This window comes from Ovis aries, chromosome 5 (genome assembly GCF_016772045.2).
Source record: "Ovis aries strain OAR_USU_Benz2616 breed Rambouillet chromosome 5, ARS-UI_Ramb_v3.0, whole genome shotgun sequence".
Lineage (NCBI taxonomy): Eukaryota > Metazoa > Chordata > Mammalia > Artiodactyla > Bovidae > Ovis > Ovis aries.
This window is the reverse complement of record NC_056058.1, coordinates 2,559,827-2,587,246: the sequence shown is the minus strand read 5'-3', so window position 1 is coordinate 2,587,246 and position 27,420 is coordinate 2,559,827. Positions and strand designations below refer to the sequence as shown.

General features: G+C 45.5%; 1 protein-coding gene across 42 annotated transcripts in view; it reads left to right on the top strand.

Moving 5' to 3' along the window:
- Positions 1–27,420, top strand: part of OBSCN (obscurin, cytoskeletal calmodulin and titin-interacting RhoGEF) — a 231,601-nt gene that overhangs the window by 85,054 nt on the left and 119,127 nt on the right. For 38 of the 42 annotated variants that reach the window (XM_042249479.1, XM_060416153.1, XM_042249500.1 and 35 more), the window contains 4 exons: positions 7,498–7,773; positions 12,897–13,172; positions 16,864–17,139; positions 25,388–25,663. In XM_042249479.1, the coding sequence (XP_042105413.1) occupies positions 7,498–7,773; positions 12,897–13,172; positions 16,864–17,139; positions 25,388–25,663 (1,104 nt within the window). The remainder of the gene's footprint in view (positions 1–7,497; positions 7,774–12,896; positions 13,173–16,863; positions 17,140–25,387; positions 25,664–27,420) is intronic. The other 4 variants (XM_042249476.1, XM_042249482.1, XM_042249481.1 and 1 more) reach the window with 4 other exon arrangements.

The window sequence follows — 27,420 nt, the reverse complement described above, 5'->3', positions numbered from 1 at the left end:
TTTCTCATACCCTTTCTTTTTTCTCTTCTTCTTCTGGGATCCCTATAATTCAAATTTTGGTGCATTTAATATTGTTCCAGAGATCTCTGAGACTGTCCTCAGTTCGTTTCATTCTTTCCACTTTATTCTGCTCTTCAGCAGTTATTTCCACCATTTTATCTTCCAGCTCACTGATTCATTCTTCTGCTTCAGATATTCTGCTATTGGTTCCTTCTGGAGTATTTTTAATTTCAGTAATTGTGTTGTTTGTGTCTGTATGTTTATTCTTTAATTCTTCTAGGTCTTTGTTAATTGATTCTTGCATTTTCTCCATTTTATTCTCAAGGTTTTGTATTATCTTTATGATCAGTATTCTGAATTCTTTTCCAGGTAGTTTGCTTATTTCCTCTTCATTTATTTGGACTTGTGTATTTCTGGTTTGCTCCTTCATTTGTGCAGTACTTCTGTCTTTTCATTGTTTTTTTAAACTTACTATGTTTGAGGTCTCCTTTTTCCAGGCTTCAGGGTTGAATTCTTTCTTCCTTTTGGCTTCTGCCCTCATACGTTTGGTCCAGTGGTTTGTGTCAGCTTTGTGTAGGGTGTGACTTGTGCTTGCATTTGGTGGGAGGCAGTGAGTGTTTTGTTTTTTTTTTTTCTTCTTCCTCTGATGGGCAGGACTGAGTAAGGTGATAGTCCTGTCTGCTGATGATTGGGGTTGTATTTTGGTCTTGTTTGTTGTTTGGATGAGGTACCCCGCACAGGGTGCTACTGGTAGTTGGGCGATATCAGGTCTTGTGTACAAGTGGTTCCCTTTGTGGGAGTTCTTGCTGCTTGCTGCTCCCTAGGGTTAGTTCTCTGGTAGTCTAGGGTCTTGGAATCAGCACTCCCACTCCAAAGGCTTGGGGCTTGATCTCTGGCCAGGAACTGAGATTCCACAGGTGGGTGGTTATGGCATTAAATGGGATTAAAACAAGTACCCAAAAAGGAGAAAACAAAGATGAACCCCAGACAAATGGCAATTAAAAAATCAGGCAAATAATAATTTAAATAATGGACAATGCACACATACATAAATACCCATAAGCAAAATCAAAACAGTCCAACAAAAATAGAGTACAACAGACTGACCCAGTGAAGAAAGGAAACCAGAAATGATATCCACCAGCTGAGAACAAAACTAACTAAAGCACAAACTGGAAAACAAAACTGAAGCAAGGTACCAACTGGGGGATAAAGCAGTGAAAACAAATATAACAAATATGGTGAGAGAAAGAAAAGAAAGGAAGAATAGAAATGCAAAGTGAAATAGAGGTAGGTAGATAAGATTTATATATATTAAAGATTAACTGCAAGGGGAAAAGAACAGCAGGAAAAGCAAACAAATAAATGGAGAAAAGATCATAAGTTTTAAAAGTAATTTTTTAATTGAAATTAAAGAGAAAAAAAAAGGAAAAGTACAGAACTGCAAAAGGCCAAAGTTCTGCAAAAGGCAGAAGTCTATAACAGAAATAAACAGTGTGATTGAAAAAGAAAATCCCATAAGCTTAAACAGATTTCATAGTGCTAATAAAATGGACAACTACAGCACGGTCGGGGAGGTAGGGAAAATAAGAGAAAAAGAAAAAAAAATCCAGAAGCAACTATAGAGCAAGTCAGAGTATAAGAAGAATAAATGTTTTTCTTGAGTCTCTGCTGTCAGCGTTCTTTCCCTCACTGTGAGTCACAGTCCACATTGCCTCCCGAGGATGCTCTCTAATACGAGGCTGGTCTCTGGACTTGCTGTGGGGGCAGCTCAGACTCTAATCTGATCCTGCTCCTGTGTGTTCTTGCCTCCAGTGTCCACAGCTGTCAGAACTAGTGCGTTTTCTTCTGTGGGAGCTCTCAGTGTCCTTTTATATATTCCATAGACACAGAGTCTGCCTAGTTGATCATGTGGATTTAACCTGCAGCTTGTACAGCTGGTGGGAAGGTTTTGGGTCTTCTTCCCTAGCCACACTGCCCCTGGGTTTCAGTTGTGGCTTTATTTCCACCTCTGCATGTGGGTCGTCCACTGGGGTTTGCTCCCAGGGCTGCCCTGGAGGACTTGGGTTTGCCCTGGTGAGGGCCAGGTGGAGGTGGTACAGCTGCTTGGGTCGCAGGGAATCTGACAGTACCAGGAACTCAGAGGAGTTGGTGGCTGGGGCAGCAGGAAATATAGTGCTCTAAAAGGAAATAGTGCTCTCGAAGAAAAATAAATGCAAAAAGGCAAAATGGTTGTCTAAGGAGGCCTTACAAATAGCTGAGAAAAAACCACTATAATATTGCAAAGTAATTAGTCTCCAATTAAAATAAGTAAATTTTTTTAAAAATCCAAAGAAAAGAGAAGAAAAGCTAAAGGCAAAGGAGAAAAGGAAAGATATACCCATCTCAAGAAAATTTCCAAAGAAAAGCAAGGAGAGATAAGAAAGCCTTCCTCAGTGATCAGTGCAAAGAAATAGAGGAGAACAATAGAATGGGAAAGACTAGAGATCTCTTCAAGAAAATCAGAGATACCAAGGGAACATTTCATGTGAAGATGGGCTTGATAAAGGACAGAAGTGGTATGGACCTAACAGAAGCAGAAGATATTAAAAAGAGGTGGCAAGAATACACAGAACAACTGTACAAAAAAGATCCTCACGACCCAGATAACTATGATGGTGTGATCACTCACCTAGAGCCAGACATCCTGGAGTGTGAAGTCAAGTGGGCCTTAGGAAGTATCACTGTGAACAAAGCTAGTGGAGGTGATGGAATTCCAACCGAGCTATTTCAAATCCTAAAAGATGATGCTGTGAACGTGCTACACTCAATATGCCAGCAAATTTGGAAAACTCAGCAGTGGCCACAGGACTGGAAAAGGTCAGTTTTCATTCCAATCCCAAGAAAGGCAATGGCAAAGAATGTTCAAACTACCACACAACTGCACTCATCTCACATGTTAGCAAAGTAATGCTCAAAATTCTTTTGAGGAAATCTTCAACAGTATGTGAACAGTGAAATTCCAGATGTTCAAGCTAGATTTAGAAAAGGCAGAGGAACCAGAGATCAAATTGCCAACATCCGCTGGATCATCCAAAAAGCAAGAGAGTTCCAGAAAAACATCTACTTCTGCTTTATTGACTATGCCAAAGGCTTTGACTGTGTGGATCACAATAAACTGTGGAACATTCTGAAAGAGATGGGAATACCAGACTACCTGACCTGCCTCCTGAGAAATCTGTATGCAGGTCAGGAAGCAACAGGTAGAACTGGACATGGAACAATGAGACCGGTTCCAAATTGGGAAAGGTGTATATTAAGGCCATATTCTGTCACCCTGCTTATTTAACTTATATGCAGAGTACATCATGCGAAATGCCAGGCTGGATGAAGCACAAGCTGGAATCAAGATTGCCAGGAGAAAAATCAGTAACCTCAGATATGCAGATGACACCACCCTTATGGCAGAAAGTGAAGAGGAACTGAAGAGCCTCTTGATGAAAGTGAAAGAGGAGAGTGAAAAAGCTAGCTTAAAATTCAACATTCAAAAAATTAAGATCATGGCTTCTGGGCCCATCACTTCATGGCAAATAGATGGGGAAACAATGGAAACAGTGACAGACTTTATTTTCTTGGGTTCCAAAATCACTGCAGATGGTGACCGCAACCATGCAATTAAGACACTTGCTCCTTGAAAGAAAAGCTGTGACAAACTAGACAGCATATTAAAAAGCAGAGACATTACTTTGCTGACAAAGGTCCATTTGGTCAAGGCTATGGTTTTTCCAGTAGTCATGTATGGATGTGAGTGTTGGATCATAAAGCTGAACGCTGAAAAATTGATGCTTTTGAACTGTGGTATTGGAGAAGACTCTTGAGAGTCCCTTGGATGGCAAGGAGATCCAACTGGTCAGTCCTAAAGGAAATCAGCCCTGAATATTCATTGGAAGGACCGATGCTGAAACTGAAGCTCCAATACTTCGGCCACCTGATCCAAAGTCGTGACTCATTGGAAAAGGCCCTGATGCTGGGAAAGATTAAAGGCAGGAGGAGAACGGGACGACAGAGGAGATGGTTGGATGTCATCACCAACTCGATGGACATGAGTTTGAGCAAATTCCAGCAGTTGTTGATAGACAGGGAAGTCTGGTGTGCTGCAGTCCATGGGGTCGCAAAGAGTTGAACACGACTCAGCAACTGAACAGAACTGAGAAGGGTCTGGCAACCCGCTCCAGCTTTCTTGCCTGGAGAACCCCTATGACAGAGAAGCCTGCCAGGCCACAGTCCACAGGGTTGCAGAATTGCACAGGACTGAAGCACCCTGCGTGCATAGGTGCAAGCCTTTTTTTTTTTTTTTTTTTTTTTTGCCCGTGGCAGTTGTGCCCCAGTGGGGTTGAGCGTGAAGGTGGCGCAGCTGCGTGGGTCATGAGGATCCTGGCAGCGCCAAATGCACAGGGACATGGACTCTGTTAGCCACAGGAGTTGTGGCCCTATCGGTGCTTTTCTAGCCCCTAGCAGCTGGCAAGCAAAAGGCCTCTTTGTCTAGTCTTTCTCCACTGCTCTGCCCATTCGGGGTCCTCCTCTAGATGGGCACATCAGGCACATCAAGGGGCACCCTGGCTGGGGTCCTACTCTGTAGTTTGGTGCGTTGGGCGTTTGATGGGCCAGCCTCTCTATTGTTCAGTGGCCAGTGCTTGCCTGTGGGGGGAGAGAGGTTGTGGTGATGGCTCCACCCCCTACGCATGACTCAGCTGTGTCACCTTGCTTCCACGGCTGCCCGGCTTTCCTCCACAGGCATTTCCCACAGTCTGCTCCCTCACGTCCCCTCGGTCCGTCTCTCTCTGCAGTCCACAGCTGCCCTCGCCCTGGGATTGCTCCACGATCCCTACTCTCCAGCTCCCAGTCACTGCGCCTTCCAGGGGGCCCACGTCCCTGTCCAGTATGTACGGCTGCAGCAAGGACTGTCTGATTCTCATTCCATTTAAGCTGTCACAGATCAGCTGATTCACTCTCAGCCTCAAATGTTTCTCCTCTGACTCAGACAGTTGCCCGGATGTGGGGATCGGCCCCCTTCTTCAGTTTCCCTACCTGCCAAGGGCAGGTCCAGTCTTACTGACACTCCTGTTTTCCCTAGTTCCTTCCTCCTACCGAGTTTTGTGCGGTGCTGTATATTCTTTCCTAGCAGTCAGGTCCTCCTGCCTGCTCCCAGCTGGTGTCCCACGTGCACTTCTGTGTCCATCAGTGCATTCCTGATGGATCCGTGGGGGGAGATGTGCTCCACGTCCACCTGCTCCTCTGCCACCCCACGTCAGTCACTAGGTGCCAACCTCTGACATTCTGTGGTCATACCAGGGCAGGCTGGTTTGTGGGTGTGTGTGTTCCCCAGACCCCACCACGCAACTTTGTTAAATGTAGTTTTTGGAGCATGTTAGTGAGTATTCTAAGGTAAAACCGTTTAAAAATAGTGAAATGTGGCTAAATCTTAGTAATCTCTATGAAAATCAGATACAGGAAGATAAGGAAAATCAGAGATATGGCATGTGAATCAGTAGGACTACTGATGAAAATCTTCTCAGCCCTGTAGTTCTCTGATACACCATACGAAATATCTGGAAACTGCTATTCCGCTGGACATGGTTTCAAAAAACTAAAGGTGGATTTGCTGATAATAGGATGATCAACTCAGACCATCCTAAAGATAAACTATTAGAATGCAGATGATTCTTGCATAGGATTAGTGTGTAAAAAATTGACATGGAAAGAACATTTCTATGTTTAAGTCCCGACAAGGTGTGCTTGGAAAATGAAATTTGTGTGAGAGTTAGACTAGGTCGGTTGTATCATCTTTCTAATTCCAGGTCTGATCAATGTTGCCAAGAGACTGTGTGAGGGGAATTATTCTGGATTCTTGAGAGACAGTTAAAGGTGGCAAGAGATGGATAGAAATCCAACGGGGAAAAAAACCAAAAGATGTTTATTAACAATCAAAATGGAAGAAAACTTGTTTTTTGAGTGGTCTAATGGAAGAATGACTGGCAGATTGCAAGGGCAAGATCCAGCCAGTACATCATTTTCATGAAGAAGAGCATTTACTGTTACCCACACTCCAGTACTCTTGCCTGGCAAATCCCACAGACGGAGGAGCCTGGTGGGCTGCAGTCCATGGGGTCGCTGAGGGTCGGACACGACTAGGCGACTTCACTTTCACTTTTCACTTTCATGCATTGGAGAAGGAAATGGCAACCCACTCCAGCATTCTTGCCTGGAGAATCCCAGGGACGGGGGAGCATGGTGGGCTGCCGTCTATGGGGTTGCACAGAGTTGGACACGACTGAAGCAACTTAGCAGCAGCAGCAATGTCAAAAATTATTACAAGGCTACAGTTTTCAAGATAAGGGATCCCAGTGCTGGGATGGTTACCACATCCAAGGAACAGAATAGTGAACTCAGAAACAGTTCTTGCAGAAGTGGAATCTTGCATCACCCACATTCCTGCCGACCCTCCGCATCTTCCGTTTGTTACTGTGTTGTCTATTGAGAACTAGGGGAAGGATGTTGTCCTCAAAATATGGTGGGTGGACCACTGTACCATACAGAAAAATTAACTTGTGCTAGCAGTTCACACCACACTCACAAGTCCGCTTGAGGTGGGTTAGACACCTCCGTGTCAAAGATAAAACCCCAAAATCCACAGATGCTAATGTGGTTTCTTCAAGACTTAAGGTAAAAAGATTTCTTAAATAGAATACATATGCTCTACGCTTAAAGGGACAAAATGGCATTGTGAGACTATTGGAGGAAAAGCTATCAGAGACCTGGATCAGAGTGAAAATGTCAGTCACATGATTGAGAGTATCCTTAAATCCTACCTATGTGTCATTCTCTGGTGTTTAAAGTGACAAAGAGTGGCCAGATGTGAATTGAGAGAAGACAGAACCTGTTGGTAAGTGGGCAAGGGATTTGATTGAATACTGTCACCAATGAGAAAAAAACAGTAATGGCAAACCTAGTCCTAAAGGGAAGGTGCTACGCTTCTTCATTCCTCAGACAAGGACAAAGAAAGCCACGGGGAGGTGCGAGCACTCCCCCAGATTGCCACCAGCTGACAGTACTTAGAGTAGGCAAGGGCACTGAGCCTCAGCCGTCTCCATGGACTGCAGGTGAAAAGTTCCGGCATAGTAGTATGGAAAAGACGGGGGCGCCATCTGGGAATGTTGGGGAACAGTTGCCTCGAGACCTTGCAGATGTCATGAGCAGGGGACAAATCTGTTCCAATGACCGCCCACCCCAAGGTGTACTCCCAGGAACCCATGTGAGAATGCATAAATCGTGTCCCTGTTGCTGAGAAAGGCAGGGGTCCTCTGCAGGGCACAGGGCTGGTGCAGAGCCTGAGAAGTCTCCAGCTCCACCATCCTCCTGGCCAGCCCCCCACACCTCCTCATGCAGGTCGTCTTGCGTGGGGCTGCCATCCTGACTGAGATAGGGTGTCTGACCCTGTGTATCCCCCTCTGTCCCCAGAGCCCCCGGTGGTGTTCGCCAAGGAGCAGCCGGCTCGCAGTGAAGTGCAGGCCGTGGCGGGGGCGAGTGCCACGCTGAGCTGCGAGGTGGCCCAGGCCCAGACGGAGGTGACGTGGTACAAGGACGGCAAGAAGCTGAGTTCGAGCTCGAAAGTGCGTGTGGAGGCCACGGGCCGCGGGCGGCGGCTGGTGGTGCAGCAGGCGGGCAAGGCGGACGCCGGGGAGTACAGCTGCGAGGCCGGAGGTCAGAAGGTGTCCTTCCGCCTGGATGTCACAGGTCAGTCCTGGAGGAGGGCGCTGAGCTGGCCCGTGCAGGCGATCAGAGGCCTGGCTACCTGCCTCCCCAAACCTGTGTGCCCTTGCCTGTGTCCTTCATCTCTTCAAGCCTCTCTGTCTTCCATGTCCGATCTTAGTCCCTGGGGGAGGGTGATGTGGAAGGTGTGCTTGCAATGAAGAGGGGCCGTTTCTGCCCACATCTTTTCCTGGCAGTGAGGCTCAATCACACTGGCTTAGCACCTGCCCCGAACCTGCTGGTTATTCCTGGTGTTGAGACCCTGGGTCTCTTCGGGTTTGGGGGCTGAGGTAGACCTAGAGATACGTGACTCTCCTCCCATTGTAAGTCCTCAACACCCAGCACATTCCCTCGTGTTGCCCCTCATGCCAGTTCTCAGTTGTCAAGATGTGTTTCAATTTGGTGGATCCCTGATGGTAAGAAATATTGGCCACACAATCCTACCTGAAATTCTCTCAGGGGTGAACTTTGGATGATGAAATTTGAGGTTTCTGGGAGGCCTTTTCTTCCTTTTCCTGGATATAGAAGCTCCAGTTGCCTAGAGGTAGCAGGAAATAGGCCCAGGGGTGTTATCACATCTTTTCAAAGGGAAAAAAAAGGGTGGCTGGTAGAGAGTCATCTGTGCTATTTAGGCTGATCTTAGATAAAAGATGCTTTTACCTCTGTCTTCAAACAGGTTGGATTTTCCCGTCAGTATTCCTTTTTGCGCTCCGCCGAGGGGGTTAGAAAGGAACACGTTCATTTCTGCCACGTCCTTCTTAGTCTCTTCTTAGTCTTCCCTAAGGAGTTACTGTCCTAGCAACCTCTGACTGCAAAGCAGTGCCTACTTCCTTGCAGTTTCCTGATGGTCAGTGAATGAGTCTGTCTTGTGACTGGAAATCAGCGTATTCTTCTTCCAGGAAGAGAGTCTCACGCCACAGAGGGATGGGCTGCCCTTTCACATTTACTCCTGGGTGCTGACACGTGATTTGAGGCTGTGCCAACCTAGAATGATTTGTGGGTGTGAATAGATACCTCAGATCCCACAGTTCATCTTTATAGAATGTGTTTTTGGGAGCACATTAGAGAGTATTTGAAAGCAGAACTTTTGAAAACTTGTGAAAGGTGGCTGAATCATTGTAAGCTCTATGAACACAGGAAAACAGACAGAAGTCAAAGTGTGGTAAGACTCGCCAATCAGTAGGACCAATAATGAAAGGTCTTCTCGGCCCTGTAGTTTTCTGGTTGTTTTTGTCGTTGTTTATTTGCAAGTCGTGTCTAACTTATTTGTGACCCTGTGGACTGTAGTCCGTCCTGCTTCTCTGTCCATGGGATTTCCCAGGTAGGAATACTAGAGTGGGTTGCCATTTCCTTCTCTAGGGGATCTCCCTGGCCCAGGGATTGAACTAGCATCTCCTGCATTGCAGGCAGATTCTTTATTGCCCAACCACCAGGAAAACCAGTTCTCTGGTACACTGTACAAAATGTCCGGGCAAACTGTTATTCTGTGCTTGTGGAGATGATCCTAGAGAAGGAAAAAGAAGATAGACTCTGTAACTTTCTTCATATATAAAACATAGAATTGATACCGAAATGACCCAGAAATGGCAGGGAGAATCAAACTTCAGACCGATCTACTGTGAATATCAAGGCCAAAATAAAAAATCATAGTATTTGTTAGCAAAATGAATTAACCAATGTATCCAGGAGTAGGCCCATGATAAAAATTGTAGTCTAGGCTTGCACAATGAGCTTAATGTTGGATATGTTAATAGATAGAAAGTAGAAAGCTGGATATTGAGAAATAGAGTGCAAGGACTTCCCTGGTGGTCCAGAATGCCAATGCTGGGGACAATAGTTTGATCCTTGTCCTATGAAGATTCCAAATGTGATTATCTCCATGAGTACAGAGTCAAATGGTTAATTAAATTCAAACATCATACATCAAGACAAAATATTTGATAACATCAAGCATCTGTCCCTGCCATAAAATACTTGGGAAACTATATAAGATATTTTTTCTTTTAACATAATAAAACTCCTGTGAAAAGAACAATGGTGATAATATCATCCCACTTAAGGTGTACCTGCAAATCTTTGAGTGAGGGATAACAGACTGGTTCCAAATAGGAAAAGGAGTATGTCAAGGCTGTATATTGTCACCCTACTTATTTAACTTATATGCAGAGTACATCATGAGAAATGCTGGGCTAGAGGAAGTACAAGCTGGAATCAAGATTGCTGGGAGAAATATCAATAACCTCAGATATGCAGATGACGCCACCCTTCTGGCAGAAAGTGAAGAACTAAAGAGCCTGTTGATGAAAGTGAAAGAGAAGAGTGAAAAAGTTGGCTTAAAGCTCAACATTCAGAAAACTAAGATCATGGCATCTGGTCCCATCACTTCATGGCAAATAGATGGGGAAAGAATGGAAACAGTGGCTGATTTTACTTTTCTGGGCTCCAAAATCACTGCAGATGGTGACTGCAGCCATGAAATTAAAAGACGCTTACTCCTTGGAAGAAAAGTTATGACCAACCTAGATAGCATATTCAAAAGCAGAGACATTACTTTGCTGACTAAGGTCCATCTAGTCAAGGCTATGGTTTTTCCAGTGGTCATGTATGGATATGAGAGTTGGACTGTGAAGAAAGCTGAGCACCAAAGAATTGATGCTTTTGAACTGTGGTGTTGGTGAAGACTCTTGAGAGTCCCTTGGACTGCAAGGAGATCCAACCTGTCCATCCTAAAGGAGATCAGTCCTGGGTGTTCATTGAAGGGACTGATACTAATGCTGAAGCTGAAGCTCCACTACTTTGGCCACCTGCTGCGAAGAGCTGACTCATTGGAAAAGACCCTGATGCTGGGAAAGATTGAGGGCAGGAGGAGAAGGGGACGACAGAGGATGAGATGGTTGGATGGCATCTCTGACTCAATGTACATGGGTTTGGGTGGAGTCCAGGTATTGGTGATAGACAGGGAGGCCTCGTGTGCTGCCGTTCATGGGGTTGCAAAGAGTCAGACACGACTGAGCGACTGAACTGACTGAATACATGGAGGCCGCTATAATCCCTGAATCCAGTAAAGAAGAGAATAAAATCACCAGCAGATGGTTTTGGAAAACTAATGGTGAAATTTGCTGATGATTTGATGATCAACTCAGAAAATCTGAAGATAAATTATTAGACTGTGAATGATTCTTGAGGAAAAAAAATCAACATGCTGAAATAATTCCTACACCTAAGTCCTGGTTAGGAACGCCTTAAGAATGAAATTTGTGTTAAGAGTTGGACTAGCACAGTTACCGTGTGTCTAATTCCAGGTCTGATCGAAGTCACCAAGAGGCTGGGCATGGGGAAATCATATTCAAGATTCTTGAGAGACAGTGGGAGCTTACGTTAGATGGAGCAATCTGAGAAGAAAGTCAAAGATGTTTATTAACAATCAAAGTAGAATTTTCTTTTTGGGGTGGTCTGATGGAAGAATAGTTGGCCGATTTCAAAGGCAAGGTTCAGCCAATACACTGTCTTCTTGAAGAAAAGCATGGTGGGGACATTTACTGGGACCTGTGTTAGGCTAAGTCGCTTTGGTAGTGTCAGACTCTTTGCAACCCTGAGGACTATAGCTTACCAGGCAGGCTCTCTGTCCATGAGATTCTCCAGGCAAGAATACTGGAGTGGGTTGCCATTTCCTCCTCCAGGGGCTCTTCCCGACCCAGGGATGAAACCCACCTTTCTTATGTCTCATGCGTTGGCAGGTGGACGTTTTACCACTAACGCCACCTGGGAAGCCCTCTGAAACCACAGAGCTATGTCCAAAGCAGGCTCCTGCTCAGGACACTCTTGGCTGCAGAAGCAGACACACACCCAGGCACACCAGCTCCGCACACAGCTACAAGGCCACACGTGTGTGGGCGCGTGATCCCTGCTCCGTGGGGGACCAGCCTGACCAGTTCTCATGTATCAGGAATGATCCTAAAGCTGTAGTTTTTGAGATAAGGGGATCCCGGTGCAGTGATAGTTTCCACATCAGAGGAGCCGAATGGTAAGCCCAGAAGCAGCTCCTTGCATAAATGGCTTCCCGTACCACCCATCCCCCTCTTCCCCTGCACCTTTCCACTGTTACTGTGTCATCTATTGGAGAACTCAAGAAAGGATGTTGTCTAATAAATGGCGTTGGACCACTGAACCATACGGAAAAATTAAATTGTGCTAGCAATTCACACCACACACAAAAGTCAGCTCAGAGTGGGTTAGAAAACTCAGGGCAAAAGGCAAAACCCCAAAAAAAACCCTCAGATGATAATGTGGTTTCTTTAAAGACAATGTAAGGAGAAATTTCTTAAATGGAACATAAATGATCTATGCCTAAAAGGGCTGAAATGGACATTGTGAAACTGTTGGAAGGAAAATCTTTGATTTGTCAAAGGACTGGATCTGAGAGTAAAAATGCCAGTCACACAGTTGGAGATATCCGTAAATCCTAAGTTTGTATCAGTCTCTGGTATGTAAATGTATAAAGAGTGGCCAGAGTTGAATTGAAAAAAGAGCCTACTGTTTGTAGGTGGCCAAAAGATTTGAATTGTATCACCATGAAGAAGAAGATAGGAATGGTGAATCCTGTGCTAAGAGGAAAGGTACTCAGCTTCTTTATTGCGCAATGACAAAGAAAGCCACGGAAAGGGCTGGAAGCACTCCTCCCAGATTGCCGCCAGCTGACAGTAGTTAACAGTCGGCAAGGGCACCGCACCTCAGTCATCTGCACGGACCGCAGGTGAAAAGTGCCTGCATAACCACATGGAGAAGGCTAGGGCACCAGCTAGCAAGGTTCGGGGACACGTGCCTCGTGACCCTGCAGATGCCATGAGCACAGGAGAAGTCTTCCAGGGGCCACCCTGCTCACATGGACTCAGATGAGAATGCTGTGTCACACACGAGAACTGTGTGACTTGTGGCTGAGAAAGGCAGAGGACCTCTGCAGAGCACAGGGCTGGTGCAGGGCCCAGAAATTTTCAGCTCCACTGCCAGCACACACACCTCCTCCCTGGCTCCCCATCCTGTTCTTTGCCCGGGGCTGCCGTCCTGACTGAGATGGGATCTCTGACCCCGTGTATCCCCTCTGTCCCCAGAGCCCTCAGTGGTGTTCGCCAAGGAGCAGCCGGCACGCAGTGAAGTGCAGGCCGTGGCGGGAACCAGTGCCACGCTGAGCTGCGAGGTGGCCCAGGCCCAGACGGAGGTGACGTGGTACAAGGACGGCAAGAAGCTGAGTTCGAGCTCGAAAGTGCGTGTGGAGGCCACGGGCCGCGGGCGGCGGCTGGTGGTGCAGCAGGCGGGCAAGGCGGACGCCGGGGAGTACAGCTGCGAGGCCGGGGGCCAGAAGGTCTCCTTCCGCCTGGACGTCACAGGTCAGTCCTGGAGCAGGGCGCTGAGCTAGGCCGTGTGCAGAGGATGAAGGGATTGGCCTTTGGTCTCAACAGATGTGTGTGCTCGCCTGTAGCCTTTATTTCATCGCATCTCCGTGTCTCATCTTCATATCATCTTGGCCCTGAAGGATGCACCTTCAGTGAAGAAGGGCCATTTTTGTCCTCCTCTTTGGAGGCAGTGAGACTCAGTGACACTGTCTTAGTACCTGCCCAGAACCTTCCTTGTGTTCTTGGTGTCGGGACCCTGACTCTCCCTGATGCTTGGGGGCTGAGGTAGACCTGGGAATATGTGACTTTCCTCCCATGATCTGTCTTTCCTGAGAGTTAGCACATGCCCTCATCTGGTGCCTCATGCAAGTTCTTGGGTGTTTCAGTTTGATGGATTCCAGATTAGGGGAAATACTGGCCACACAATCCTACTTGGGATTCTTGCAGGAGTGAGCTTCACATGATTGAATTTGAGGTTTCTTGGATGCCACTCCTTCCTGTCTCTGGATATAAAAGCTCTAGTAGCCTGTACATTGCAAGAAAAAACAAAACAAAACATGTTTTGTTGCCAGGTCCTTACAAAGTGGGGCTTCCCTGGTGGCTCAGCAATGAAGCATCCGCCTGCACTGTAGGAGCTGCAGGAGACGTGGGTTTGATCCCTATGTTGGGAAGATCCCCTGGACATGGAAGCCACTCCAGTACTCTTGCCTGGAGAATCCCATGGACAGAGGAGCCTGATGGGCTACATACAGTCCAAAGGGTCACAAAGACTTGGACACAAGTGAATGACTTAGCATGCACACACGCCTTACAAAGGGAGGAAAGAAAGGATGATTGACAGTCACCTGTGCTATTTAGGGTGATCTTAGATCAAATATGATTTTCCATTTGTCTTTGAACAAGTTTGTATGTTACAGGTCAGTATTCTGCTTGGCATTAGTTGATGAATTTAGAAATGGAAAGGAAAAAATCTCTTCTGCCCCATCAGTGGGTGTTGCTAATAAGCAGTTACTGTCCTAGCAGCCTTGACTGGCAAAGCAGCCTTTATTTCCGTGCATTTTCCTCGTGGTCATCGAGTGTCTCTTTCTCGTGGCCGAAATGTCAGGCAGTCTAAGAAATCAGGTTATGCTGCTTCTGGGAAGAGAGTCTTCATGCTGAATAGGGGTGGCTGCCATGCCACACTGACTCCCAGGTGCCAGCGTGTGAGAGTTTGAGACCAGGCAGTGTAGCAGGATGTGTGGGTATATGTATACCCCAGATCCCACCATGCATCTCTTAGAATGTGTTTTTTTTTACGGGGGGGAGCACATTAGAAAGTATTTTATGGTAAAACCTTTGAAAGTTGTGATATATGGCTAAATCCTAGGAGATTATGTGATAATCGGACGCGTGAAGACAGAGTAAGTTTAAAAGAGTGTGTGACTTGTGAATCAGTAAGACCAGTAATGAAAACTATTCTCAGCCCTGTAGTTTTCTAATGAGGTATGCAAAATATTTGAAAAATTGTTATTCCATGCTTATGGAGATGATCCTAGAGAGAGAAGAATGAGATAGTCTCCATAACTCCTTCATGTCCAGAATATAACATCGATACCAATATCGCACTAGAGAGGCAGGGAGAATGAAATTCCAGAAAATCTACTGCAAGCGCCAAGGTAAAAATCACATATTAAATGTTAATAAAAAGAGTTCGGCAGTGTATCCCTGGGTAGCAATGAGTGATGAAAGTCACAGTTCAGGACTGCACGTCGTGTCAACGTTGGCACTGTTGATAGGTAGAAAGCTTGACGCTGGATTGAATGCAGAAAGATGTGATCATCGCCATGGGAACAGAATCAAATAGCTGATTGAACTTGAAGGTCATACATTGGGACAAAATGTTTGATAAGACTGAGCATCAGTCTGTGCCATAAAATTGTTAGCAATCTATATTAAAGAGTTCTTTTTAATGTTATCACACTCCTGCAAAAACAAAACCAACGCCAGCATCTTTGACATGAGGGACAGCCCTCAGGCCAACTCTAACCTCTGAGTTGAATAAAGAGGAGAATAAAATTACTGGAAAACTAAAGGTGGAATTTGCTGATGATGGAATGATCACCTCAGACAATCCCAGAGATAAATGGTTAGATTGCGTCCGATTCTTGAGTAAGATTAGTGTATTAATAAAAATCGAAATGCAGAAATTATTTCTACATCTAAGTCCTGGCAAGGAGTGCTTGCAAAATGAAATTTGTGTGAAAGAGTTAGACTGGCACAATTGTATCACGTTTCTAATTCCAGATCTGATAAAAGTCACTCAGAGGCTGTGTGGGGAACCTCAGTCAAGATTCTCGAAACATAGTTAGAGGTTGCAGTATGTGGATAGAAATTAGAGGGAAAAATGAAAAATGCTTACTAACAATCAAAATCGAAACCAAATTTCTTTTTTGGGTGGTAGATGGAGGAATAACAGGCAGATCAAAGGCAAGGTATACCCAATATGTTGTTTTCTTGAATGAAAGCACAGTGGGAGCATTTACTGGGAACTGAAGTCAGGAATTCTTGTAAGGCTACAGTTTTTTCAAGATAATGGGATCCCAGTGCAGGATAGTTATCATGTCAGAGGAACAGAATAGTGAGCTCAGAAACAGTTCTTGCATAAAAGGGTTCCTGCACCCACCATCCCCACAGATCCTCTTTATCTTCTGTTTGTTCTTGTGTTGTCTATTTGAGAAGTCGAGGAAGGATGTTCTAGTCAAAAATAGTTGCTGAACCAGTGAACCATATGGGAAACTTAACATGTCCTAGCAATTCATACCACACACAAGTCAACTCTTCTTGGGTTAGAAAGCTTAGGGCATAAAAAACCTCAGATGAGAAAGTGGTTTCTTTAAAAACTCAAGGTAAGGAAATACTTCTTAAATAGAACACAGATGCTCTAACCTCAAAGGGCAGAAATGGGCCTTGTGAGGCTATTGGAAGGAGAACGTTTGGTTTCTCAGAGGACTGGACCTGAGAGTGAAAGGGGCAGTCACACAGTTGGGAATATCCTTCAAACCTCCCTGTTTATCATTCTCTAAATGTTCGAAGAATGGCCAGAGTTGCATCAAGAAAAGATTGAGCTTACTGTTGATAAGTGGGCGAAAGATTTGACTAGTGTCAGCAGGAAAAAGAAAACAGTAACGGCGAGCCCAGTCCTAAGGGGAAAGGCGCTCAGTTTCTTCATTCCTCAGACAGTGATGAAGAAAGCCGCAGGGAGGTGTGCGCACTCCCCTGGGTTGCTGTCAGCTGACGATGCCAAGAGTGGACGAGGGTGCTGAGCCTCAGCCGTCTCCGCAGACCACAGATGGAAAGTTCCCTGCTGTTAAACAGCGTGGAGAAGACTGGGACACCGCTGAGGAAAGATGGGAACATCCACTTCGAGACCTGGCAGTTGTCATGAGCAGGGGACAAGTCCGTCCCATTTGTCCTACACCGTGGACCTGCTCGCAGGGACCTGTGGGAGAATGCGTAAATTGTGTCACTTGCTGAGAAAGGCAGGGGGACCGCTGCAGGGCACAGGGCTGGTGCAGAGCCTGAGAAGTCTCCAGCTCCACTGCCCCAAGCCCCTACTCCCAGCTCCCCATCCAGGTCGTCTTTGCGCGGGGCTGCCGTCCTGACTGAGATGGTGTCTCTGACCCTGTGTATCCCCCTCTGTCCCCAGAGCCCTCGGTGGTGTTCGCCAAGGAGCAGCCGGCATGCAGTGAAGTGCAGGCCGTGGCGGGGGCAAGTGCCACGCTGAGCTGCGAGGTGGCCCAGGCCCAGACGGAGGTGACGTGGTACAAGGACGGCAAGAAGCTGAGTTCGAGCTCGAAAGTGCGTGTGGAGGCCACGGGCTGCGGGCGGCGGCTGGTGGTGCAGCAGGCGGGCAAGGCGGACGCCGGGGAGTACAGCTGCGAGGCCGGGGGCCAGAAGGTGTCCTTCCACCTGGACGTCACAGGTCAGTCCTGGAGCAGGGCGCTGAGCTGGCCCATGCAGGTGATGAGGGCACTGGCTTCCAGCCTCACCAGACTATGTGTGCCCTTGCCTGGATCCTTCGTCTCTTCAAGCCTCCCTGTCTTCCATGTCCCACCATCATGCCCATTTTGGCTGGGGGAGCATGCATGGGGAGGGTGTCCATGGAGAGAAGAGAGGTGTTTTGATCCGTGTGTTTTCAGGCAGTGAGGCTCAGTCACACTGTCTTAGCACCTGCTCACAATCTGCCTGTTGTTCCTGGTGTGGAGACCCTGCTTCTCCCTGATGCTTGGGGGCCGAGGTAGGCCTGGGAATAACTGACCTTCCTCCCATTATCTCTTTCTTGACAGCTAGCATAGGCCTTCATCCAGTACCTCTTGCTGGTCTCAGTTGCCCAGAAGTATTTCAATTTGATGCATCCCAGTTTAGGAGACATATTGACCACACGGTCCTACTTGGAATTCTGTTAGGAATGAAGTTTGGATGGTGAAACTTGAGGTTTCTGGGATGCCCTTCCTTCCTGTTCCTGCTCTGGTTGTCTGTAGGTAGCCAGAAGACGCCCATGTTATGTTGTCAGGTCCTTAAGGGTGATTGGCAGAGCATCACGTGTGACATTTAGGGTGACCTTAGATTGCAAAATATGATTTTTGCCTTTGTCTTCAAACAGGTTGGATGCTGCAGGTTGTATTCCCCTTGATGTGATGCTGGTGAATTTAGGAATTGAAAGGAAAAAGTCACTTCTGCCACATCACTAGGCTTTGCTAATGGGGAGTTACTGTCCTACTAGCCTCTGACTGGCAAAGCAGTCCTTTATTTCATTGCATTTTCCTAATGGTGAATGAGTCTCTGCCTTGTGCCTGGAACACAGGGCAGTCTAAGAAATCAGACTATTCTTCTTCTGCCAAGGAAGTCTTCATGCTGAAAAGAGTTGGGCTGGCATCCTACCTTGACTTCTAGGTGCCAACACCTACCAGTTTTTGACTGTACTAATAATGTAGGATGATTTGTGGATGTGTACAGATACCTCAGATCTCAATGTGCATCTTTCTGGAGTGTTTTTTGTTTTTGAGAATGTTAGAGTGTATTCTAAGAAAAGATCATAGGAAAGTTGGGAAACGTGGCTAAATAGGTGGTGTTCAGTCATGTCTGACTCTTTGAGACCCCATGGACTGCAGTACCCCAGGCTTTCTTATCTTGCACTATCTCCTGGAGTTTGCTCAAATTGATGGCCATCGAGTCATCCAACCATCTCATCATCTGTCAAACCCCTTCTCCTCCTGCCCTCCATCTTTCCCCAGCATCAGGGTGTTTTCCAGTGAGTCAGTACTCCACATCAGGTTGCCAAAGTATTGGAGCTTCAGTTTTAGCATCAGTCCTTCCAATGAATATTCAGAGTTGAGTTCTTTTAGGATTGACTGGTTTAATCTCCTTGCTACCAAGGGACTCTTAAGAGTCTTCTCTAGCACCACAGTTCAAAAGCATCCATTGTTTGGTGCTCAGCCGTCTTTATGGTACAAATCTCACATCCACACATGACTGCTGGAAAAATCATAGCTTTGACTAGATTGAACTTTGTTGGCAAAGTGATGTCTGCTTTTAAATATGCTGATATGCTGTCTACGTTTGTCATAGGTTTTCTTCCAAGGAGCAGTTCAGTTCAGTTCAGTCACTCAATCGTGTCCGACTCTTTGTGACCCCATGAGTTGCAGTATGCCAGGCCTCCCTGTCCATCACCAACTCCCAGAGTTCACCCAAACTCACGTCCATTGAGTCGGTGATGCCATCCAGCCATCTCATCCTCTGTCATCCCCTTCTCCTCCTGCCCCCAATCCCTCCCAGCATCAGGGTCTTTTCCAGTAAGTCAACTCTTCGCATGAGGTGGCCAAAGTATTGGAGTTTCAGCTTTAGCATCCGTCCTCCCAAAGAACACCCAGGACTGATCCCCTTTAGAATGGACTGGTTGGATCTCCTTGCAGTCCAGGGGACTCTCAAGAGTCTTCTCCAACACCACAGTTCAAAACCATCAATTCTTCAGCGCTCAGCTTTCTTCACAGTCCAACTTTCACATCCATACACGACCACTGGAAAAACCATAGCCTTGACTAGAAGGGCCTTTGTTGGCAAAGTAATGGCTCTGCTTTTGAATATGCTATCTAGGTTGGTCATAACTTTCCTTCCAAGGAGCAAGCATCTTTTAAAAAATTTCATGGCTGCAGTCACTGTCTGCAGTGATAAAGTGATAAAGTGATAAAGTCTGTCACAGTTTCCATTTTTCCTGATCTATTTGCCATGAAGTGATGGGACCAGATGCCATGATCTTAATTTTGAAAATGTTGACTTTTAAGCCAGCTTTTTCACTATCCTCTTTTACCTTCATCAAGAAGCTCTTTAGTTGCTCTTCACTTTCTGCCTTTAGGGTGTAATCATCTGCATATTTGAGGTTATTGATATTTCTCCCTGCAATCTTAGGTCCAGCTTGAGCTTCATTCAGCCCGGCATTTCGCATGATGTACTCTGCATGTAAGTTAAATAAGCAGGGTGACGATATACAGCATTGATATACTCCTTTTCCAATTTGGAACCAGTATACTGTTCCTTGTCTTGTTCTAACTGTTGCTTCTTGACCTGATACAAGTTTCGCAGAAGGCAGGCAATGTGGTCTGGTGTTCCCATCTCTTTGACAGTTTTCCACAGTTTGTTGCAATCCACACAGTCAAAGGCTTTAGCACAGTCAGTGAAGCAGTAGAACTTTTTCTGGAATTCCTTTGCATTTTCTATGATCCAACGGATGTTGGCGGTTTGATCTCTGGTTCCTTCTTTTCTAAATCCAGCTTGTAGATCTGGAAGTTCTCAGTTCACGTACTGTTGAAGCCTAGCTTGAAGGATTTTGAGCATTACCTTGCTAGCATTTGAAATGAGTGCAAATGTGTGGTAGTTTGAACTTTCTTCGGCATTGTCCTTTTTTTGAGATTGAAACGGAAACTGACCTTTTCCAGTCCTGTGGCCTTGGCTGAGTTTTCCAAATTTGCTGGCATATTGAGTGCAGCACTTTCATAGCATCGTCTTTGGGGATTTGAAATAGCTCAGCTGGAATTCCATCTCCTCTACTAGCTTTATTTGTGGTAATGCTTCTTAAGGCCCACTTGACTTCACACTCCAAGATATCTGGCTCTAGGTGAATGACCACGCTATTGGGTTGTCCAGGTGATTAAGACCTTTTTTTGTACAGTTCTTCTGTGTATTTCTGCCACTTCTTAATATCCCCTGCTTCTGTTAGGTCCATTCTGTTTCGGTCCTTTATTGTGCCCATTTTTGCATGAAATGTTCCCTTGATATCTCTAATTTTGCTGCCTTGCATATAGGATCATTGTTATCATCTTTCTAAATTCTATATGTATGCGTTAATATACTGTAACGGTATTTCTCTTTCTGACGTACTTCACTCTGTATAATGGGCTCCAGTTTCACCCACCTCATTAGAATTGACTGAAATGCATTCCTTTTTATAGCTGAGTAATATTCCATTGTGTATATGGATCATAGCTTCCTTATCCATCCATCTGCCAATGGACATCTAGGTTGCTTCCATGTCCTGGCTGTTGTAAACAGTGCAAATAAATTTACTTTTATTACTTTTGGGAATATTAAAAAAGACAAACTGCAAAAAGATGTCATCATTCCCATGAGTACAGTATCAAATGGTTGATTAAATTTGAATATCATACATCAAGACAAAAAGTTTGATAACATTAAGCATCAGTTTCTGCCGTAAAATTCTTGGCAAGCAGTATAAAAGTGTTCTTTTTAAAAAAATATTGAAAAATGCCTGCAACAGCATCAACAACAGCAACATCCCACCTAAGGTATACCTGGAAATCTTTGACCTGAGGGACAGCACACTTAGGCCACCCTGACCACTGAGTCAGATAAAGAGGAAAATAAAATCACCGGCAAACAATTTTGGGAAAAAAAAAAAAAAAAACTCAAGGTAGAATTTACTAATGATAGGATGATCAACTCAGACAATCCCAAAGATAAATTATTAGAATGTGTAAGATTCTTGAGTAGGATTAGTGTGTAAAAAAAATAATTATACAGAAAGCATTTCTTTGCTTATGTCTTGGCAAAGAATACTTGGAAAATGAAATTTTATGTTAGAGTTCAGTTCAGTTCAGTCACTCAGTCGTGTCTGACTCTTTGCGACCCCATGAATTGCAGCACGCCAGGCCTCCCTGTCCATCACCCACTCCCAGAGTTCACTCAAACTCATGTCCATTGAGTCGGTGATGCCATCCAGCCATCTCATCCTCTGTCGTCCCCTTCTCCTCCTGCCCCCAATCCCTCCCAGCATCAGAGTCTTTTCCAGTGAGTCAACTCTTCGCATGAGGTGGCCAAAGTACTGGAGTTTCAGCTTTAGCATCATTCCTTCCAAAGAACACCCAGGACTGATATCCTTTAGAATGGACTGGTTGGATCTTCTTGAAGTCCAAGGGACCCTCAAGAGTCTTCTCCAACACACAGTTCAAAAGCATCAATTCTTCAGTGCTTAACTTTCTTCACAGTCCAGCTCTGACATCCATATATGACTACTGGAAAAACCATAGCCTTGACAAGACAGACCTTTGTTGGCAAAGTAATGTCTCTGCTTTTGAATATGCTATCTAGGTTGGTCATAACTTCCCTTCCAAGGAGTAAGCGTCTTTTAATTTCATGGCTACAGTCACCATCTGCAGTGATTTTGGAGTCCCAAAATAAAGTCTGATATTGTTTCCACTGTTTCCCCATCTTTTTCCCATGAAGTGATGGGACCAGATGCCATGATCTTCATTTTCTAAATGTTGAGCTTTAAGACAACTTTTTCACTCTCCTCTTTCACTTTCATCAGGAGGCTCTTTAGTTCCTCTTTACTTTCTGCCATAAGGGTGCTGTCATCTGCATATCTGAGGTTATTGATATTTCTCCTGGCAATCTTGATTGCAGCTTGTGCTTCTTCCAGCCCAGCATTTCTCATGATGTACTCTGCATGTAAGTTAAATAAGCAGGGTGACAATATACAGCCTTGACGTACTCCTTTTCCTATTTGGAACCAGTCTGTTGTTCCATGTCCAGTTCTAACTGTTGCTTCCTGACGTGCATACAGATTTCTCAAGAGGCAGGTCAGGTGGTCTGGTATTCCCATCTCTTTAAGAATGTCCCACAGTTTATTTTGATCCACACAGTCAAAGGCTTTGGCATAGTCAGTAAAACAGAAGTAGATGCTTTTCTGGAACTCTCTTGCTTTTTTGATGATCCAGTGGATGTTGGCAATTTGATCTCTGGTTCCTCTGCCTTTTCTAAAACCAGCTTGAACATCTGGAAGTTCATGGTTCATATACTGCTGAAGCCTGGCTTGGAGAATTTTGAGCATTCCTTCACTAGCGTGTGAGATGAGTTCCAATTGTGCAGTAGTTTGAGCATTCTTTGGCATTACCTTTCTTTGGGATTGGAATGAAAACTGACCTTTTCCAGTCCTGTGGCCACTGCTGAGTTTTCCAAATGTGCTGGCATATTGAGTGCAGCACTTTCACAGCATCATCTTTCAGGATTTGAAATAGCTCAACTGGAATTCCATCACCTCCACTAGCTTTGTTTGTAGTGATGCTTCCCTAAGGCCCACTTGACTTTACATTGCAGGATGTCTGGCTCTAGGTGAGTGATCACACCATCATGATTATCTTGGTCATGAAGATCGTTTTTGTACAGTTCTTCTGTGTATTCTTGCCACCTCTTCGTAATATCTTCTGCTTCTGTTAGGTCCATACCATTTCTGTCCTTTATCGAGCCCATCTTTGCATGAAATGTTCCCTTGGTATCTCTAATTTTCTTGAAGAGATCTCTAGTCTTTCCCATTCTGTTGTTTTCCTCGATTTCTTTCCATTGATCGCTGAGGAAGGTTTTCTTATCTCTTCTTGGTATTCTCTGGAACTCTGCATTCAGATGCTTATATCTTTCCTTTTCTCCTTTGGTTTTTGCTTCTCTTCTTTTCACAGCTATTTGTAAGGCCTCCCCAGACAGCCATTTTGCTTTTTTGCATTTCTTTTCCATGGGGATGGTCTTGATCCCTGTCTCCTGTACAATGTCACGAACCTCTGTCCGTAGTTCATTAGGCACTCTATCTATCAGATCTAGGCCCTTAAATCCATTTCTCACTTCCGCTGTATAATCATAAGGGATTTGATTTAGGTCATACCTGAATGGTCTGGTGGTTTTCCCTACTTCTTCAATTTAAGTCTGAATTTTGCAATAAGGAATTCATGATCTGAGCCACAGTCAGCTCCCAGTCTTGTTTTTGCTGACTGTATAGAGCTTCTCGATCTTTGGCTGCAAAGAATATAATCAGTCTGATTTCGGTGTTGACCATCTGGTGATGTCCACGTGTAGAGTCTTCTCTTGTGTTGTTGGAAGAGGGAGTTTACTATGACCAGTGCATTCTCTTGGCAAAACTCTATTAGCCTTTGCCCTGCTTCATTCCATTTTTCAAGGCCAAATTTGCCTGTTACTCAGGTGTTTCTTGACTTCCTACTTTTGCATTCCAGTCCCCTATAATGAAAAGGACATCTTTTTGGGGTGTTAGTTCTAAAAGGTCTTGTAGGTCCTCATAGAACCGTTCAACTTCAGCGTCTTCAGCATTACTGGTTGGGGTGTAGACTTGGATTACTGTGATATTGAATGGTTTGCCTTGGAAACAAACAGATCATTCTGTCGTTTAGAGTTAGACTAGCACAATTACAGTATGGTTCTAATTCCAGATCTGATAAAAATTGCTAAGTGGGAAAATTAGTCAAGATTCTTGAGAGACAGTAAGAATTTGGAATAGAGAGGTAGGAATCAGAGAGAAAAAAATCAAAGATATTTATTAGCAATCAGAATTGAAACCAAATTTCTGTTTGGGTGGCCTGATGGAAGAATAACAGGCAGATTCCAAAGGCCAGGTGCCATCAATACACTGTTTTTTTGAAGGAAAGCATGGTGGGAGCATTCACTGGGACCTGATGTCACAAAGCTACAATTTTGAAGATAAGAGGATCCCAGTATAGGGATAGTTACCATGTCAGAGGGACAGAAGTGAGCTCAGAAATAGTTCCTTGCATAAATGGATTTTGGCACCACGCATTTACCCACCATCACCTTCCACTTGATCCTGTGGTATCTATTGGAGAAGTTGAGGAAAGTGCTGTCTTCATAAATCATACTTGGAACGTTTGACCATTCTGAAAACTTAAATTGTACCAGCAATTCATACCACACACAAAAGTCAACTCAGGATGGGTTAGAACCTCAGTGTAAATGGTAAAACCCAAAATTCCCTTGGATGATAACATGATTTCTTTAAAGACTTAAGGTAAGGAAACATTTCTTAAGTACAAACACAAATGCTCCAAACTCAAGGGACTTTGAAATGGACATTTGACACTATTGGAAGGAAAAACTTTGATTTAACAGAGGACTCAATCAGAGAGTGCAAATGCAAGTCACATAGTTGGGAACATCCTTAAAACCTACCTATGTGTCATTCTCTGGTATTTAAATGGATAAAGAGTGCCCAGAGGTGAATCTTGAAAACAGAGAGCCTGCTATTAGTGAGTGGAGAAAAGACTTGAATGGTTTCACTAGAAAGAAGAAACAGTAATGGGGACCCCAGTTCTAAGGGGGACGGTACTGACTTCTTCATTCCTTAGACGATGACAAAGAAAGCCACAGGGAGGTGGAAGTACTCCTCCCAGATTGCTATCCGTTGACCATCCCGAGAGCAGGCAAGGGCACCGAGCCTCAGCCATCTCCGTGAACTGCAGGTGAAAAGTTCCCCGCACAAGCCTGGGAAGCCTGGGGAAGACTGGGGCATCGGGTAGGAAGGTTGGGGGACACGTGCCTTGTTATCCTGCAGATGTCGTAAACAGGGAGATGTCTTCTCCAACGACGTCCAAAGGTCTTCTCCAAAGGTCCAGCAACCCTTCCCGTGTGGGACCCGCTCAAACAGGTGGACCTGCGGGAAAAGGCATAGACTGTATCACTTGTTTCTGAGAATGTCTGAAGGATTTCTGCAGGGCACAGGGCTGCTGCAGAGCCTGGAAAAGTCTCCAGCTTCACTACTCCCACCTGGACCCTCCCAGCTCCCCATCCAGGTCGTCTTTGCCCAGGGCTGCCGTCCTGACTGAGATGGGATCTCTGACCCCGTGTATCCCCTCTGTCCCCAGAGCCCTCGGTGGTGTTCGCCAAGGAGCAGCCGGCTCGCAGTGAAGTGCAGGCCGTGGCGGGGGCGAGTGCCACGCTGAGCTGCGAGGTGGCCCAGGCCCAGACGGAGGTGACGTGGTACAAGGACGGCAAGAAGCTGAGTTCGAGCTCGAAAGTGCATGTGGAGGCCACGGGCCGCGGGCGGCGGCTGGTGGTGCAGCAGGCGGGCAAGGCGGACGCCGGGGAGTACAGCTGCGAGGCCGGGGGCCAGAAGGTGTCCTTCCGCCTGGACGTCACAGGTCAGTCCTGGAGGAGGGCGCTGAGCTGGCCCGTGTGCAGGTGATGAGGGGACTGGCTTTCAGACATGAGTGCCTTGAACCTTCATCTCTTCAGCCTCCCTATCTTCTGCATCCCATCTGGAGGCCCATTTTGACCTGGAAGAGGATGAATGGGGAGGGTACATGTGGAAAGAAGAGGGACTGTTTCTGTCCCCCTGTTGCCAGACAGTGGGGCTCGATCACACTGCCCAGAGCCTTCCTCTTTCTCCTGGTGTCGGGACCCTGGCTCTCCCTGATGCCTGGGGGCGGGGGTGGGCCTGGGGATGAGTGACTTTCCTCCCACCGTGTGTTTTTCCGAGAGCCAGCACACATCCTCATCAGGCACCTTATGCGAGTCCTCCGTGGGTCAGCTGTTTCAGTCTGATGTATCCCTGACAATCTTCTTTCGCATTCTCTCAGGAGTAAAGTTTGAATGCTCAAACCTGAGGTTTCTGGGAGGTCTTCCCTCCGTTTTCCTAGATACAGGAGGTCAGTGGGAGACTGTTGCTTGTTACTGCGATGGGCAGAGGGGGCTTTGCAGCACAGGGGGCTGGTAGAGCGCCTGTGGAAGTCCTCTTTCCCTGTCGCCGTCCCGGCCTTGGGTTCGTTTTCTGTCTCTGTCACATGGAGTCTTTTATCCTGTGTATCAGTCCTTTTGCTTGGTCCTCAGTGGTGCTCAAGGAGCATCTGGCGTATAGAGTGGTGTGGGTCAAAGTGGTGCTTTTTCATGCTGAAATGTGAGGTAGTGCGTAACTACATCGAGTGGGTGGTGTAAGGATGGGAAGAAGCCGAGTCGAGTTTGAAAGTATGTATGGAGTTAAGTCCTTTGGGATGTAGCTGTCTGTACATCAGTTTGGCAAGATTGACATCAGGTAATAACTCTGTTTTTTCCTAGGACCTGAATGCATTTTTCCATCTATATAAGATACCAAATTATCATAGTTTGCAGTGAGGATCAGACAGCTGTATAGCCAAGAGACTCTGTGCTCTCTTTTTTTTAAATTGATTTCCTGAATTCTCTTATCCTATATTCTTCCATCTTTACTGCCGATGTTGAGCCAAGAAAGCATGGGTGAGTGAGTGTATTCTGGAGGGAGAGAGGCAGTTCTTTTATACCACGCATGTAATAATGCTCAGTCACATTTTCCCAACAAGTGTTCAGACTCCATTGGTGGTCCTGGGTGTCTATTACGCGAGCTCTATCTGATCTATAGGGCTGAGGTAGACAAGATATCTTCCCCCTGGGGTTTTCCCGGCAGATTCTTACCCCAAACATTGGAGAATTCCTGTTAACAAGAGATAGCTGAATTCACTGTACCAGAATAAGAAAGTTTTGGCCACACAGTAATGCAGGAATTATTTCATGGCAGAATTTTGGCTTATAAATCTTTAGCTATTCTGGGTTAGCAATGTTCACATGGATAAGTAAACTCCTTGAACACAGATGTAGCAAAACGTAGTCCATGATTTGTTGTAGTGTGTGTACAGAATTCATGAAAATAGAGAAGACTGAAAACTGATCAGTTCCTAGAAAACTGTGTCAAAACTCACAAAATGGAAAACTAGCAAGTTGTAAAGACCCCAGCATTTTAAATAAATGGAACCATAATAAACAATCTTTTCACAGCAGAATATCTAAGCCCACTTGCTCTAGTGTTAAATTGTACTGAGTATTCTGGTAAGAAATGATTCCATGGTCACAGAGATTCTTCTGTAGTATTGAAAGATGGAATGCATTG